The sequence below is a fragment of the Mizuhopecten yessoensis genome, unplaced genomic scaffold (assembly GCF_002113885.1).
Source record: "Mizuhopecten yessoensis strain PY_sf001 unplaced genomic scaffold, ASM211388v2 scaffold2091, whole genome shotgun sequence".
NCBI lineage: Eukaryota > Metazoa > Mollusca > Bivalvia > Pectinida > Pectinidae > Mizuhopecten > Mizuhopecten yessoensis.
Window position 1 is genome coordinate 492,322 of NW_018404373.1, and position 17,677 is coordinate 509,998.

Genomic DNA, 17,677 nt, shown 5'->3' on the forward strand with positions numbered 1-17,677 from the left:
TGACCTACTTTCAAGGTCACAGGGGTCAAATATGTCAAAAACTTCAAACGACTTCTTCTGAAGAACTAAAAGGTATAGAATCTTCATATTTGGCTGATGGCTTCCTGGGATGAAGCTTAACAAAGTTTGAGAATGAAAATGACTTTGACCTACTTTCAAGGTCACAGGGGTCAAATGTGTCAAACACTTCAAACAACTTCTTCTGAAGAACTGAAAGGTATAGAATCTTTATATTTGGCTGGTGGCTTCCTGGCATAGAGCCCAACAAAGTTTGTGAATGAAAATAAGTTTGACCTACTTTCAAGGTCACAGGGGTCAAATATGTCAAAAACTTCAAACGACTTCTTCTGAAGAACTAAAAGGTTTAGAATCGTCATATTTGGCTGATTGGTTCCTGAGATGGAGCCCAACAAAGTTTGAGAATGAAAATTACCTTGTTCTACTTTCAAGGTCAAAGGGGTCAAATGTTTCAAAAGCTTCAAATTAATTCTTCTGAAGAACTGAGAGGTATAGAATCTTTATATTTGGCTTGTAGCTTCCTAGGAAAGAGCCCAACAAAGTTTGAGAATGAAAATGACTTTTACCTACTTTTAAGGTCACATGAGGCAGATATGTCAAACACTTCAAATGACTTCTTCTGAAGAACTGAGAGCTATAGAATCTTTATATTTGATTGATGGCTTGCTGGGATAGAGCCCGACAAAGTTTGAGGAAGAAAATGATCTTGACCTTCTTTCAAGGTCACAGAGGTCAACAACATTTTAATGGATTTGTTCTTAAGAACTAAACGGAATGAATTCATAAGATTTGGCTGGTAGCTTTTGGAATAGAGCTTACCAATTTGAGAAGGAAAATGACATTGACCTACTTACAAGGTCACAGGGAAAAATAGGGCACGCAACTTCGGAAGAATCAAAAAAAATAGAATCTTGTAATTATATTTTGCTGGGAGTTTCAACAGATGGGGCCAACAAAGTTTGTGAGGGAAATCTTTTAAGTGCAATGTAATATTTAATGAGAATATTTTGCTAGGACTGCTTAAATATTCAGGTGAGCGATACAGGCCCTCTTGGGCTTCTTGTTTATATTGGTCAGACCCTGAAGTTTTATCCCGATAGTGCTACATTCTGGTCAGAACCTTAAGTTTTACCCTGATGGTGCTACATTCTGGTCAGAACCTTAAGTTTTACCCTGAGGGTGCTACATTCTGGTCAGAACCTTAAGTTTTAGCCTAATTGTGTAATGCTATTGGTCAGATTAATTAATGGCTAAAGGTTGCTTTTAACTCAAATATGAAAATCAAAATGCATATGGCCCCTAGCAGGGGCAGGTGACTGTCAAGAAATTTCTTGAAAGTATAAAATGAAAACATCAATGAACCGAAGCTACAAAATTTTAAGTAATTGCTTTGGCAGTTTTCAACAAAGAATTCTGACATCTGACAAATATTGAAACAACTAAAACAGATAAGTTGCATATTCTGAAGTATATATCAATTGGTAACCATGACAATTACAGGGGTCAGGGAAGTGGATATGATCCGTCAGGAGACTTTGGATTGGGAGGGGGTGTGGCGTTTGGAGCAGATGCTTCAGCACCAAAGGGGCGTCGGCGAGATCAAGGGGGATATGAGCCGTCGGCTTACTTAGACGGAGGAGGATTTGACACCAATCTGTTGGAGCCACGTAGACCCAAGGGTTTAGCACTTCCTCCAGGACTACAGTATCAACCCTCGTAAGTACTGTCTCACTATTAACATTATAATACAGATAATACATCATCTAGCTGTCAGGCCTGGGCCATCAAATATTATAGATTTTTTTTTAATATTCATTAATGTTAGTTCATCTTAAAGTGTTGAAGAAAAAATAATATGAAAATGTCAATATACAAAGTTCTTTACAAGTTGGACATAGGACAAATTAGCATTATACTGTTGAAACACTATCAGGCTGGATACATATCGGGTTTGATTAATTACTGAACACCATGTACAATTTTACCAAGGTTGACAGTATTTAACATCTCCTGGTCATGTTCGGCTGGTTTCACCACACGTAGCCACAATTATTTTTGTTATCAACGACCAGGACTTCAACGCTTTATAAAGTAGTGAAACAAGCTGAAGATGGCTTAAGTTGTCAGATAGATAGGATACAATGAATACCACATGGGTTAATGCGCTCAGAAAAAAAACAGGCATTGATAACTAAGTTTCAGCCTATGGTATGTATTTTCTTCATTTCCTTCATTGCCTTCATACATTAGGCCTATCCTAGAAATAAAGGAAGGTGTTGAGAAAGAACTGAGAGGTTTAATATTTTCTTTCTGTATATACTTGACAAAACATTTAAACCTGTAGGTTTGCTGCTCTGGACCCCGACACAGGCGTACCTAGGTATATATATACTGAGTTATCTCCCCTTGCACTCACGTCCAAGTGAACTCTGGGTAACGAATGCTGTGACAGTTTGTCAATAAACACTAATGTACGACATCTCTAATGTAGAGTTTGAGAACAGGTGCTTACTGTTTATTGTGTGATCTTGGTTGGTGTTTCAGTTAGTAAAAATAATACTTCAAAGTAGTTTCAAAACATTTCCTTAACATATAGATGAACAGTTAAAATACACTTACCAAATTAATGCTAAACATCTCTCTGCTTTTTCGGTAACTTACGCCAAGTAACCTGATGCTGTTTGTTGTCTGTTAATATTTTAAGTTTATCACTTTTCAAAAACTACACATATAGCCGTGGGTCATCATGTTTGACCTTTAGCTAGGTAGGATGAAGGTCAAGGTCACAAGGATAAAATATATGTAAGAAACATAAGGTCAAAAATTGAATGTTTTGAACTTTTTTCTCTAACAATTATACTTTTGTGAAAATTTAAGCACATAACTAATACGGTTATATGAATTGTTCTTTACACGAGCTAAAATTTCTCATAAAAAAAAAAAGTAAAAACAAGATTTGAACTGATATTGTTAACTGATAAGTTAAAAGGAAAAAAACAGATTATAAATTCAGAAATATTAGCACACTTCTATAGGAAAGCATATAGAAACAATGATCTATTTTTACACCAATATCCTACTATGCCTGTGATAATGATGAGCTATGACAAACTGACAGAAATTACGATAGAGGAACTGATCATTTAGCACAAGCAGGTACAGGTGTGGGCTGCATGGAAGACACACCGGACGCTTTTATTGCATGACAGCATTTTAAGTTTGCATTGCATGCTGATTGATTGTGATCACAAGGAACAGTTGGAATCATCATGTTTATTTAGTATTTTACTGTTACAGCAGACAACATTGATATTTTGAGAGTTATTGATTTAATTGGTGATGTGAAGTTAGGAACTTCGCCAGTGATTCTTACAGTGGTATTTGTGGGGATTGGAAGTCTGTGTAATAAACATCCAATTTATATCTAAGTCCTTCACTTTATAAATCATATATAAAATTTAAAAAAAATATATCTTCAAAATTTGTAGGATGAAGGAAGTGTATACTTGGTTTTGTTTATGAAATTTTGTATATTTTTAAGGCTAAGAAAGAAACAAACAAAAGCAAGTACAAGACAAAAGTAGAATAAATCTGCCTATAACAATGATACATTGATAACACCTTTCCTGCACGATTACACTTTATGACTGTCGTGGGATTATTTTATGTCCAAGTATGTGCCACAATTTCAACTGCAGAGTACATTATATCACATATCATCTGTTACTTAATTCTTCTAAATCTGCATATGTTTCTTTACTACTGTAGCCACGATCTCTATAACAATTTGTACCATACATTGATTAATTACTAGTAGGAAACCTTGTATACTTATACACTTGTGCCTTTCAAAAAAGTATATCCGGAAAAAAAAAGAATTTTGAAAAAATCTCTTATAACTTTCTGTTTAGAGTAGAACTTTTCTTTTCAATGCTTAAAATAAATATTTAGGTTTATGTAAATTCTTTATTCATATTCCATGAATTCACATACGCTTATATCTATACATCGCAATGATAGGATGTAATTCAGTACTGAGGGGGGAAAATACCACTTTTACGCCAGATTTTGACCAATTGCAAACTCTAGATGACTGGGCCCCAACCAAAAAAACAAATAATCATTTCTCAGAAAAACATAGAATTACCATAGGTAATCCATGGTTAACTTGGTTTGACCAAACCAATCTGTAACAACAGATGCATTAAAAAATTGTTTGGATGCTTCAATCTTCAAACTATTTGAGTTATGAGAAGTTTGTGTTGGCAATGCTTAAAAATGTATGTTAAATTGTACAACATTATGTTAAGTTGTGTTTAATTCTGCACTGCTTTATTTAATGTGAGGTTAGTGAAATGTCTACAACATAAACATTGATAGAGAGTCTGACAAACGTTGTACGTAGTATGTGTCGTGTATAGGTACTGTAGGTATTGTAGTTACGTGTCGTGTATAGGTACTGTAGGTATTGTAGTTACGTGTCGTGTATAGGTACTGTAGGTATTGTAGTTACGTGTCGTGTATAGGTACTGTAGGTATTGTAGTTACGTGTCGTGTATAGGTACTGTAGGTATTGTAGTTACGTGTCGTGTATAGGTACTGTAGGTATTGTAGTTACGTGTCGTGTATAGGTACTGTAGGTATTGTAGTTACGTGTCGTGTATAGGTACTGTAGGTATTGTAGTTACGTGTCGTGTATAGGTACTGTAGGTATTGTAGTTACGTGTCGTGTATAGGTACTGTAGGTATTGTAGTTACGTGTCGTGTATAGGTACTGTAGGTATTGTAGTTACGTGTCGTGTATAGGTACTGTAGGTATTGTAGTTACGTGTCGGGTATAGGTACTGTAGGTATTGTAGTTACGTGTCGGGTATAGGTACTGTAGGTATTGTAGTTACGTGTCGGGTATAGGTACTGTAGGTTTATACACAACAAAACAAAAGTAATTATAGTTCAAGGAAATTTATTAAGGTTCGAAACTAGTGACTTGTTCAGTTATAAAAACTTGAAGATTTATTATTTTGGCATTCTTGGAGGCTGCTCATAAGTAATTTAAACTACTCAACATAATATGACCTAAAACAAAGTACTTGACATACAAAATACATATTAATACTAACTCATCGAGCGATCTAGACACGAGGCAGGCGACCCTGCTGTGTAAGACATGTAGCCTAGCGAGCGATCCCACTAGGCGTGTGAATACATCAGCAAGCGTGAGTGTAAGTACATGGCTCAGGAGGCAACCCCACTCGCAGGTATTTAAGGCAATACGTGACTAACAGGGGGCTACGTCTGCAGGTACAAAGACTCACTCTTGTACAGACAAAAGAGGTGGAGTAGCAGTAGTCCACCAGATACTGTAGGTATTGTAGTTACGTGTCGTGTATAGGTACTGTAGGTATTGTAGTTACGTGTCGTGTATAGGTACTGTAGGTATTGTAGTTACGTGTCGTGTATAGGTACTGTAGGTATTGTAGTTACGTGTCGGGTATAGGTACTGTAGGTATTGTAGTTACGTGTCGGGTATAGGTACTGTAGGTATTGTAGCATGTCTGGAAGTTCACAACTTTGGTTCTAACTGTATTAACAGAAATGCTTGGCCTTTTTTTTGTTGTTTTTTTGCTTACCTTGGATTTTAATTTTGCTAAAAAGGAAGTCAAGCAGTAGAAACTATTTGTAAGTATTTGTATGTAGGTTGAAGTAAGTGTCGAGTTTGTAAGATGATTTTTCAGGTTTTGGAGAAATGCTATAAGCTTAAATATTAGGTAAATGATATATTTATCAATAACGGATGTTTAATTAGGTGAATTATTGGTTATGTGTACCTGATAAAGATATATACTGACCAAGACAAAGTTGAGGTCAATATGAATTTTCAGGTTGATATAACCACATATTCATTAAAATAAAGCCCATTATTTTTATACTACTTATACTAGGAATGAAAATATGCCGTTTTTATCATTAAACAAGATGGATGTAAGGTGATCCTCACAAGAAAAATGGTGCATTTGACAGAGAATATCAATATAAATCTACCCCTCCAACATGGTTATAATTTAACCTATAAGGTTGTTGGGAAAAGTCATTTTATTTAGTATTGAGGTATAATTAACTGTCAGTTTAGTGAAAATATGATGAATATATATATTTCTGATTTTCTTCCGATATTGGTCGGATTAGCTGGAATATAAAGTCCTCTTAAGAGTCTTAAATTGTTGCTGCAAAAAAAAAAAAAACTTTATCATGTGGTCAGATTTAAAGTAAAAACACACTCTTATACAAAAAAAAGGAAAATCACTTAATTTTTAAAAAGAAAAAAGAAAATTTTAAATAAAAATTGAATAATGTGCAGCATGTACATTGTATATTTGTTTTGATGACAGAAATTGAAATATGGTCCATTTGTAGTATGAACGCATGTGTGTGCAAAAAACGAAGACATAACAGTGTTACATAGGATACTCTGAATCTGTACACTTTTGTGTTTGCCTTACAGTACCTACATCACGGGCCAGGACAGCATCGGCGGTCTCAACGCTCACAGCTCTATAGACGACGCCTACAGGTTCTACGGCATGAGGAATCCACTCGACCCCGAACCCGCGGGTCTGTACACAAACTTTTGTGATAACTGTAGTGTCTATAAATTACTGGAAGCATACAAACACAGAATGAATTCAAAAGAAATATCTTATTTAATAAAACATTAACAAAACAAATTAAAAATGTACATGTACTTGTGAATATCTAAATTTGATAGGTGTCAATTGGATAAATGTTTTTTTCTTTTATAAAAGACCTTTTAAGATTAACATGTGATTTCTTGGAACATTTTTTTAAAGGCGGAGGAACTGGTGTACCCCCTCTGAATCTTGGAGGGGACAATCAAGCACCTCGAGGACGCTCTCCGAGGGTCACCTTCGATGACAGGTAAGGCTTGAAACATGTACATAGAGACAAAGGCAATCGGGACCTACAAGGGTGAATGTAGACCCCTTAGTGTCAGGCAATCGGGACCTACAAGGGTGAATGTAGACCCCGTAGTGTCAGGCAACCAGGACCTACAAGGGTAAATGTAGACCCCTTAATGTCAGGCAATCAGGACCTACAAGGGGGAATGTAGACCCCTTAGTGTCAGGCAATCGGGACTTACAAGGGTGAATGTAGACCCCCTAGTCTCAGGCAATCAGGACCTACAAGGGTGAATGTAGACCCCTTAGTGTCGGGCAATCAGGACCTACAAGGGTGAATGTAGACCCCCTAGTGTCAGGCAATCAGGACCGACAAGGGTGAATGTAGACCCCTTAGTGTCAGGCAACCAGGACCTACAAGGGTAAATGTAGACCCCTTAATGTCAGGCAATCAGGACCTACAAGGGTGAATGTAGACCCCTTAGTGTCAGGCAACCAGGACCTACAAGGGTGAATGTAGACCCCTAAATGTCAGGCAATCAGGACCTACAAGGGTGAATGTAGACCCCTTAGTGTCGGAAATGGACAGCAGTATCGGATGGATTAAATTTTAAACTTCAGAAAATAAGAAAAAAATAGTGAAAATAAATGTGTGCACCAGTGCTAATTAATCATTTCAAGATGATGGTTCTATTGAGGAACTACTTTTTTGAGGGGTTTATTTTGGGCTAAGTTTAGCCTTTTCCTTTTGTCGGTCAAATCACTATGATTTCCTAAAATAATTGCAAAAGTAAAACAAAAAACAAAACCAAAAAACTCATAATTCTATAGTTTGAATATAATTCAGCAAAACAAATACGAATGTAATAGTACACATTCCATGGTGAATCTTAAGGCTAATGCTATTTATCACATAAGGTACTGTGTTATCCAATGAATATAACTATTTATCACATAAGGTACTGTGTTATCCAGTGAATATACCCATGTCATATTTTTTTGCGTATTAACCCATGTAATATGACCTATCAGCCCTGTGATTGGTTGTAAGTTTCAATTGTTTCAATTGTGACGTCACGCCAAGGACAAGTACATGACGTCACAGACTTATGCACTGGAGTCAAAATGGCGGCTTTTTACATTTCAAGGTTGCATGAAAATTGTCGTTTTACACAAATAAATGCTACAAATCTTGATTATGTGATAAAAAGGATCTTATACTTGTTTTCATTTCATATGAAATTTTTGAAACTCATCTCAAATATTTCATTTAGCTCGCCAGAGGTCGCTAAATTGAAAAATTCTTAGACTCGTTTCATATATCTCACATGAAATGGAAACTTGTGTAGGATCCTATATGTATACCCCACGTTATGGCGTTACTGATTTTCTGGTCCTGTTTTGTGGTTTCAGTCACCGAGGAATCCTGAAAGATAGGTAACTTTTACGACAAAGCTATTTTATCATCAGATACTTTCAGTTTGTTCTACCATTTCTGTTCTTGCACAGTAAGAGATGTCATGTATAACAGAACCATTTACTTACTGGTATTATCCTAAGTTCTGACACGGAACTCGACATAATCATGTTGCTCCATACTTACACTTTACATTGTGATTTATATAATTGTTTCCCATTATTTTTATGCTTATGATCGGTGAATAAAACTACACATGAAAACGTGTGAAATTTAATTTGCTTCTATTGTATATTTCTTACAAGTTTTAAATTTTTGGACAGAATGTAACTAAGTTGTTGTGAATAAAGTCTGTTACAAACATTGATTTGATTGCAGACTGAGTGTTAATGTAGACAGATAGTACCGTTAGAAACTTGGTCAAACCGATGTATATTTTATGGTTCTTTTGTATTTGATGACATTTCTTTTATGTGAAGCAAAGATTTGTTTTGTTTGCCCTGGAGTTGGATGTGCTATCCTATTGATTACATGGTGTACAGGTCTGGAGAACCTTATACCATGTAATCCATTAGTTTACATCTACTGGTTTGTGTCTTGGAACTTCTATCATTGTTAGTGTGTGTCAATAATGGTATAAGGTGTAGATTCTTAAGTCTTTAGGGTTTAGGTTAATTGTTAGGGTTTAGTAAAAATTGATGCGGAATTTATCGTTTTCCAAATTAGTCCCTTAAAATCCCCAACGTGAACTCCATGAATACCTTGATAGAAGAATTCGGCAAAATTGACTTACATTGTAATATAATGATCATCTAATCCTCATTGTAACGTGTGTGACTTCTAAGGTAATGTAATTTTATGGCAAAATCCATAGCACCATAATAATCATGTGGTTCTGTGGCAACTTGTTGTGTGGCATCTATAACAGCATGATAACTGTGTGGTTTCCATGGCAACTTATTGTGTGGCATCCATGGCAACATAATTTGACAACATCTCTATCAACTGACCGCCATGATATCATCTTGCTTATGATACCTTTGTACAGTTGGCTTCTGTATATGTAACATATATGTTAACACCTATTTTTGGATGAAATTAGTCTCCAAATCGACCAAATCATAATCTGATTCATTTCCAATTGAAACTACAGTTTGATACCCCAGACTGTGAAATGTTACCTCTGACTACACAATGTTACCCCTGACTACACAATGTTACCTACAGAATGTAACCTCTGACTACAGAATGTTACCCCTGACAAATGCAACACAATGTTGCCTACAGAATGTTACCCCTGACTACAGAGTGTGAACCAATTTCTACACAATGTTACCTACAAAATTTTACCTCTGTCTACAGAATGTTACCCCAGACTAAACTATGTTACCTACATAATGTTACCCCTAACTACAGAATGTTACCCCAGACTAAACAATGTTACCTACATAATGTTATCCTGACTACTGAATGTTACCTTTGACTACAGAATGTTACCCTGACTACAGAATGTTACCCTGACTACAGAATGCTACCTTTGACTACAGAGTGTAACCCAAAACTACAGAATGTTACCCTGACTACAGAATGTTACGTTTGACTACAGAATGTCACCCTGACTACAGAATGTTACCTTTGACTACAGAATGTTACCCTGACTACAAAATTTACCCTGACTACAGAATGTTACCCTGACTACAAAATGTTACCCTGACTACAGAATGTTACCCTGACTACAGAATGTTACCTTTGACTACAGAAAGCTACCTTTGACTACTGAATGTTACTCTGAACTACAGAATGTTACCCTGACTACAGAATGTTACCCTGACTACAAAATGTTACCCTGACCACAGAATGTTACCCTGACTACAGAATGTTACCTTTGACTACAGAAAGCTACCTTTGACTATTGAATGTTACTCTGAACTACAGGTCAATAAATTGTTGGAACTACTCTCACATTTCGATCCAAATAACTTTATATTCATGATTGGTACATCATGTAGCTGCACACCTGATATTTATAGTTTGGTTTCGACCTTTTTCCCCAAAAGTTACTGCCCTTTCTTGACTTCTCAATTCAAGACCTGCCTGGACATATTTTCCAAATAACCAATTACAATGAAACATGAACATGAACTTACAAATAAAAAATGCATTGTAAGGCAGAAATTTACCGGAGGTGATGGGAGAGCTACTTTTAATCTTTAATCTAAGCTAAAGTCCATGTTTGAAGTCTGTTAAACAAGCATCACTAATGCTTTATCTGCAGTTATCACTTGATGAAGTTGTACATAAGAACAATTTAATTAGGCTGATTTCTTATCTATACTAACCCACCCTGAAGGATACCAACTGATGTTTGTGTATAAATGGTGAATCTGAAGAAAGAAATCTTTTATCAGTACCGTCTATTACACTTTTCTCCTGGACTTGCTTTTTGCAATTTATCAATTTCTGTATACCTAACTTAACAAAAAACTTGTCCAAACATATTTTTTCTTATACATTGCTGTAAACATATCTTTATTTTTTATAAATGGGAATTTTGTTTTCCATTGTAACTTTTGCTAAGTTTATACCCGTATGTTTTCCTGAAAGGAGTTATAAAATCTTGCTAATAATCCAAAAGTAATCACCAAAACGCGAGTCCAAAAGATTAAGCAAAATAGACAGTAACTCCATGTACTCTTGTATTTTTTCTAAACAAGTTCATCTGTCAGTAAAAAAATGAAAACGAAAGTAATAAATGATATCCTAGTTGATTGTAGTGTAAGGTGTGGTTAGATCTATGATATTAGAGATTCTGGTATTGGTGGATTGTGTTGATGTGTGTAGTAATACGTAGACTGTACAGTGAATTATCTGTGTTAGGCTGTGTTGGTGTTGTTCATATTCTGTAGTTTATATAGCTCTGATATATCTGTAAATTTCTGTGGACCAGTGCCCGGCGACCGTCTCGACACAGAAGTCCTGGCCGAACAACGCCCTACCAATTTGATGCTGACCAAGAGGACCGCAGCACCACAAATATGAACAAGCGAGAGTATGCTAACGACCTAGCTCGACAGGTAATGTCTCGTCATGTCAAATGCTCTTATCTTTGTGCAACTTTCATAAACAATAAGGATATAATACATTTATCACTCGACTTGTGTAAAATGTTGAAGATAATGTGGATCTAGTCTAGTTTACTCATTCACCCCTGAAATTTCATAATGAACTATTCCAACCTTTGAATTGGAAGAGCTTAAATGTGTCTTTAGGGGTGAATGAGTTAAGACTTAGTTTCATTGTTAACCTTCCAAAGTAGAGACAGAAAAGCTTTGTAGTAGAATAGGTTGTTAATAATAATCTAGCCAAGATTTCATTTATGAGTTAAATCACCCAGATAGAGACAGAGAAGTTTATTTGTTGACAATAAGGTTGCTAGTTTGACTGTTGACATATAGATTGCTAGTTTGAATGTTGACATATAGATTGCTAGTTTTACTGTTGACATATAGATTGTTAGTTTGACTGTTGATATATAGTTTGCTAGTTTGACTGTTGACATATAGATTGCTAGTTTGACTGTTGACATATAAATTGCTAGTTTGACTGTTGACATATAGATTGCTAGTTTGAATGTTGACATAGATTGCTAGTTTGACTGTTGACATATAGATTGCTAGTTTGACTGTTAACATATAGATGGCTAGTCTGACTGTTGACATATAGATGGCTAGTTTGACTGTTGACATATAGATTGCTAGTTTGACTGTTGACATACAGATTGCTAGTTTGACTGTTGACATATAGATTGATAGTTTGACTGTTGACATATAGATTGCTAGTTTGATTGTTGACATATAGATTGCTAATTTGAATGTTGACATATATATTGTTAGTTTGACTGTTGACATAGATTGCTAGTTTGACTGTTGACATATAGATTGATAGTTTGACTGTTGACATATAGATTGCTAGTTTGACTGTTGACATAAAGATTGCTAGTTTGAATGTTGACACAAAGATTGCTAGTTTAAATGTTGACATATAGATTGCTAGTTTGACTGTTGACATAAAGATTGCTAGTTTGATTGTTGACAAAAAGGTTATTTTGTTGATAGCACTTAAGCCTACCGGTGTCTTACTTAATTTGAAGTAAATTTTCACAATTCTTGTTATAAGCCATTTTTGTTCATGAACAGTACAATATCACCACCACCGTTCTGGAGTAACTTTCTCACTGATTCTTATGGATCTCTTTCAGATGGAGTTAGACAAAATGAAGAGAGAAAGGGCAAAACAAGAAAATATGAGGTAAGTTCACTGACCTTGAATATAAATAAGTCAAGGTCATTCATTTGAACAAACTTGGTAGCCCTTCATAAACATATCACTTTATATTTTTCTGCGAAATGCAGTTTATGCACAACATTGTAAAGAATTCAGTGATAACAGATCATATGCATGCAGAAGCGTTGTGAAATTCAATTCCATATAATGACATTTTATGTGAAATCAATGTGATGGTATAACACATTTGAAATTCAGTTCTATTGTGTTGCATTAAATGCCAAAATCCATTTTTTAGCATGGCATTATATAAAATTCAAACGTATAGTATGAGATTATATATAAACAAATTTAAGTGTCCAATTTCCTTTGAATTGTTCAAATAACATATGTTTAAACTAACTAAACTTAACTATAAAATTCACTTTTATAGTGTGGAATTATAATTGAAATTCATTGTGTCAGGTACCGGTATTGTCTTTATCTCCGTCTGTGTCAGGTATTGTCTTTATCTCCATCTGTGTCAGGTATTGTCTTTATCTCCGTCTGTGTCAGGTATTGACTTTATCTCCCTTTGTGACAGGTATTGTCTTTATCTCCGTCTGTGTCAGGTATTGTCTTTATCTCCGTCTGTGTCAGGTATTGACTTTATCTCCGTCTGTGACAGGTATGAGAAGAAGATTGAAGAAGACATGCTGAACTATAACCCCTTTGGTCGGTCTGGAGGTGGGGCTCCTAACCTCGACGCCAAGGGACAGCCAATAGGTAAGTCGGTCAGGAGGTGGGGCTCCTAACCTGGACGCCACGGGTCAGCCAATAGGTAAGTCGGTCAGGAGGTGGGGCTTCTAACCTGAACGCCAAGGGTCAGCCAATAGGAAAGTCGGTCTGGAGGGGGGGCTCCTAACCTCGACGCCAAGGGTCAGCCAATAGGGAAGTCGGTCTGGAGGTGGGGCTTCTAACCTGAACGCCAAGGGTCAGCCAATAGGAAAGTCGGTCTGGAGGGGGGGCTCCTAGCCTGGACGCCAAGGGTCAGCCAATAGGTAAGTCGGTCAGGAGGTGGGGCTTCTAACCTGGACGCCAAGGGTCAGCCAATAGGTTAGTCGGTCTGGAGGTGGGGCTCCTAACCTGGACGCCACGGGTCAGCCAATAGGTAAGTCAGTCTGGAGGTGGGGCTCCTAACCTTGACGCCAAGGGTCAGCCAATAGGTAAGTCGATCTGGAGGTGGGGCTCCTAACCTCGACGCCAAGGGTCAGCCAATAGGTAAGTCGGTCTGGAGGTGAGGCTCAGCCAATAGGTAACTCGGTCTGAAGGTGGGGCTCCTAACCTTGATGCCAAGGGTCAGCCAATATGTAAGTATAAAACACATCTGTGACTCAACAAAACTTGGTAGGGCAGATATTGACAGCTGTGACTCGTAAAATGTCAGGTAAAAAAGTATAGAAGTACTCGTTTGATGTTCAGCAGGACAGATACGAACAGCCGTGCCTTGTAAAATGTCAAGTAAAAATAGACAGGTGTGTCTCGTCAGATGTTCAATAAGACAGATATTGACAGCTGTGACTCGTAAAATGTCAGGTAAAATAAATATTGATAGCTGTGACTCGTAAAATGTCAGGTAAAATAAATATTGATAGCTGTGACTGAGGTTGAAAGAAATATAGACAGCTACGACTTGTCAGACATTAGGTAAGACAAATGCATGATACATAACACTGTTATTTTACATCAGACATCGTCTGACACAGATTTAGAATCTGGAAATTGCTGATACAAGTATGACACTGCTTACACTATAAACAAAAACAAAGTACAATTCTATAAAAGTTGCACTATCATGGAGTTTATAAAATTAAATTGCAGCTGACCTTCGACAAATGAAGAGGAGAGTTGATGATCCTTCATACTCCCCAACTCCTCGTGAGTCGCCCCGCTTCAGGGCACCAGTATCTCCCAAAGATGACCTCATACCTCCTCCTCCCGGCCAGATCAACGCAGAGGGAGAGTCCACATATGCTCTTGGTGGTCACGGAATTTTTGGAAATCCTAGAGTACGTGAAATCTGCATTTAATATATCTGTCTTGTTTTGGCAATTACAACTCTTTAAATTTCATAGTAAATTTAAGTTGGAAATAACGAATTAAAAAAAAAAATACTTACAATAGAATACATTTTTGTCTCGCCTGCGACGGAGTTGAAATTCAGTTATTGTTCGATTTCAATCAAATTTGGTAAGTACATGTATTTTGGCACTGCGAACTCAACCGCGGCATCCGTTTTCTGATCTGACAATCTTCGTATACTGGCTTCTGCATGATTGGTCGAAATTCACATATATTTTAATTTTGCTCAAATTTGGTATGTACATGACTTCCGTTCCCCTATTTACCTTTGTTTTTCTGAATGCGCGGTTAGTTTGGGGGACATGGCCAGCTCCCATTACAATTAGCACTTGTGCCTTTTATACCTTCATGTTGATGTAATGCCAAACTTGTTTATAAAATATAAAATTCCGAACTTTGGCTCAAACTTACAATGCTTGACACATTGAATCTTATGCTCAAAGCGGGAACAGGCGAGATGTATAATTACGCGTGATTCTTGTTTAAACAAATGTTACAATCAATATAAAACAAATGAAATAACTATTGAATGGTCTTTTGATAGGTACCTTTAGTATAAATACAGAACAACTTTATTTTATGAAGAGCAATATTTATAGCAATTTCAAAAAGACAGTTTTAAATTAGATTCGGCTTTTTTAGTGAGATCTTGTTTACTTTACAACATATTTAGTCTTGTTAAACAAGTTTGTTACTTAATGTAATTTTTTAATATTTCATGCTTGGTTTTCAGACGGAGGAGGAGAAATCTAAAGCAGACAAATACAAGGATGACTTGAGGCTACAGGTATTTTGTCTAACACTTCAAAAAGTACAGGCTACATACGGTGGAACCTTATAGATTCATAATTCTTTTAAATATATGAAAACAGAATATATTTTGGTTTTTGTCCTTAGAGGATCATGCTGAATTAAGTTATAAGTTTACAAGTTAAGTTATAATCAATATCTAATAGGGAAAAAATGCTCAATGGGGTCCAGGGGCATGCCCCATGGACAATTTTGAATTTAGAAATCTCTGTGGTGCATTCTAGGTTTAAAATATAGCTTTTCAATTCTGCTGAAATATTACATAAATTTACAAGACATCTAATGGCCTGACGGCATAGCTGGTGGAAAACCTACCTAAATGATTATTTACAAAAAATATATACAAATACTGCAACACATGTTTAAAAAACATAAATCAGATTTGAACATTTGACTTTACAAATGGTAATTAAGCTATACAGCCCGATTCTGGAGGATTCTTACACATGGCCACGTTTACGCTAAACATTGGAAGTGTCTTATTCTCCACCTTATGTTCGTCAATTTTTATGACCATGGTTCAACTGTATTGTTCAGACACCTGAGGAAATTGAAAATTTCAGGTTAATTTGAATTTACCTGGATGGTCAGTTTTCCAGTAATATCAATCAATATGATCAAGCACTATCATGTTTTGCACAAAGCTTTTTACACCTGTTGGCAGATATTAGAAAAGAAACGACACGATCAGTTAATAAAAGAACAAGAAAAAATAGAGGAGGAAAAGGAAAACCGCCGACTGGAAGAACAGCGACAAAGAATACAGAGGGACTTTGATGAGGAACAGAGAAAAAAACGAGATAAAGAGGAAGAGGTAACACTGATGTCTATACATAACTCAGCATGGGATGGATCAAGTCAAAACGTGACTGAAGTTCGCGTCGAAAATCAACATTTTCCCCCCCAAAAAATCCATTTTTTCCCGTTTTTTTTATTAATGCTTTTTCCTAAATTAATAGATGTTTTAAAATCTGCAATGATAATCCATATTTATTTTATTCACAAAATTTATTCCCAAATAGAATTCAAATACATTTGTAGAAAAACTGATTATAGTTAAATACCAATAGGTATAGTCAATATCAAACAAAAAACCCAGGATCCCGTAGAAACTTTTAAGATGCTTTTTAGGTGTATAGATAGATTTTGTAGATAGATTGAGTAGAAAATCATCAACGTCTTACAGGAAATTCCTTTTCAATTGTTTGGGGAATTATTCGGTCCTTGAATTTCTTTGATCAGAATCGCAGAAAACAGGAGGAACTCATAAGGAAAAACGAAGAAAAGAGACGAGAGGCGGAGCGGTCTAAACGAGAAAAGGCTGAGATTCGTCAGAGAGATAGGGAGAGGGAATTAGATGACCAGACGAGATTTGAGTCGGTAGGTCTGAAGAAACACTGTCGTTTGTAGAATAGTATTGCTGGTGTTCGGTATTGAACATTGAGATTTAAAATCATGACAGATTCTGTATGGACATTAAAAATTGTATCATTCATATTATTAAATCACATTCAAAATTTCAACAAGTTAGAAGTGTTTTTACATATCCAACTTTAATGACAACAGATCGGACAAATACTCTGCAAGGAAACTATAGTAGTTAGACTCTATCATTCCCATTCCTAAGCATTCATACTTACAAGGCTAGATATACAGTGCTGCTAGTAGTATAGTGTATTTCATATATTTACATCCTTCGGCTCTTTGTGTTTTCTGTTTTAAATTCAAATTACTGTTACAGTAAGATAATGTATTTGAATTGCTGTTTATATAATTATGGTATCATGTTTTAATGGGAATACACACTTTTAAGATTTGACTATAATGTCAAGTAGAGGATGTGTTGTATTTTTATTGGAAAACTCAATTAAAAAGAACATGATGAAACCTTATATTTTAAGTTCTGCTTTCTCAGTTTTTGTCTTTGTCCATCTAATTGGTGTGCAATTTTTCTAGTTTCAACAAAATCTACTTTTCATTCATCAGAGGTCATCATGATATTATAAAAAAAAAATGGAAAACATGTAAAGAGAACAGGGAGAGTAATAAACACTGCACAGACCTAGTCTGTCAGTCATTCCTCTAGATAACTTGTAGATAGTGCCATCAT

At 35.9% G+C, this 17,677-nt stretch overlaps 1 protein-coding gene across 1 annotated transcript in view; it reads left to right on the plus strand.

Annotated features, from left to right (window-relative positions):
* The window catches only part of LOC110445151 (trichohyalin-like), a 125,307-nt gene that overhangs the window by 82,983 nt on the left and 24,647 nt on the right, over positions 1 to 17,677 (plus strand). Inside the window, exons 37-48 of the mRNA XM_021489584.1 lie at positions 1,519 to 1,734; positions 2,363 to 2,398; positions 6,521 to 6,630; positions 6,867 to 6,954; positions 8,349 to 8,372; positions 11,300 to 11,426; positions 12,611 to 12,660; positions 13,304 to 13,401; positions 14,497 to 14,684; positions 15,491 to 15,544; positions 16,232 to 16,381; positions 16,810 to 16,947. Of these exons, the coding sequence (XP_021345259.1) occupies positions 1,519 to 1,734; positions 2,363 to 2,398; positions 6,521 to 6,630; positions 6,867 to 6,954; positions 8,349 to 8,372; positions 11,300 to 11,426; positions 12,611 to 12,660; positions 13,304 to 13,401; positions 14,497 to 14,684; positions 15,491 to 15,544; positions 16,232 to 16,381; positions 16,810 to 16,947 (1,279 nt within the window). The remainder of the gene's footprint in view (positions 1 to 1,518; positions 1,735 to 2,362; positions 2,399 to 6,520; positions 6,631 to 6,866; positions 6,955 to 8,348; positions 8,373 to 11,299; positions 11,427 to 12,610; positions 12,661 to 13,303; positions 13,402 to 14,496; positions 14,685 to 15,490; positions 15,545 to 16,231; positions 16,382 to 16,809; positions 16,948 to 17,677) is intronic.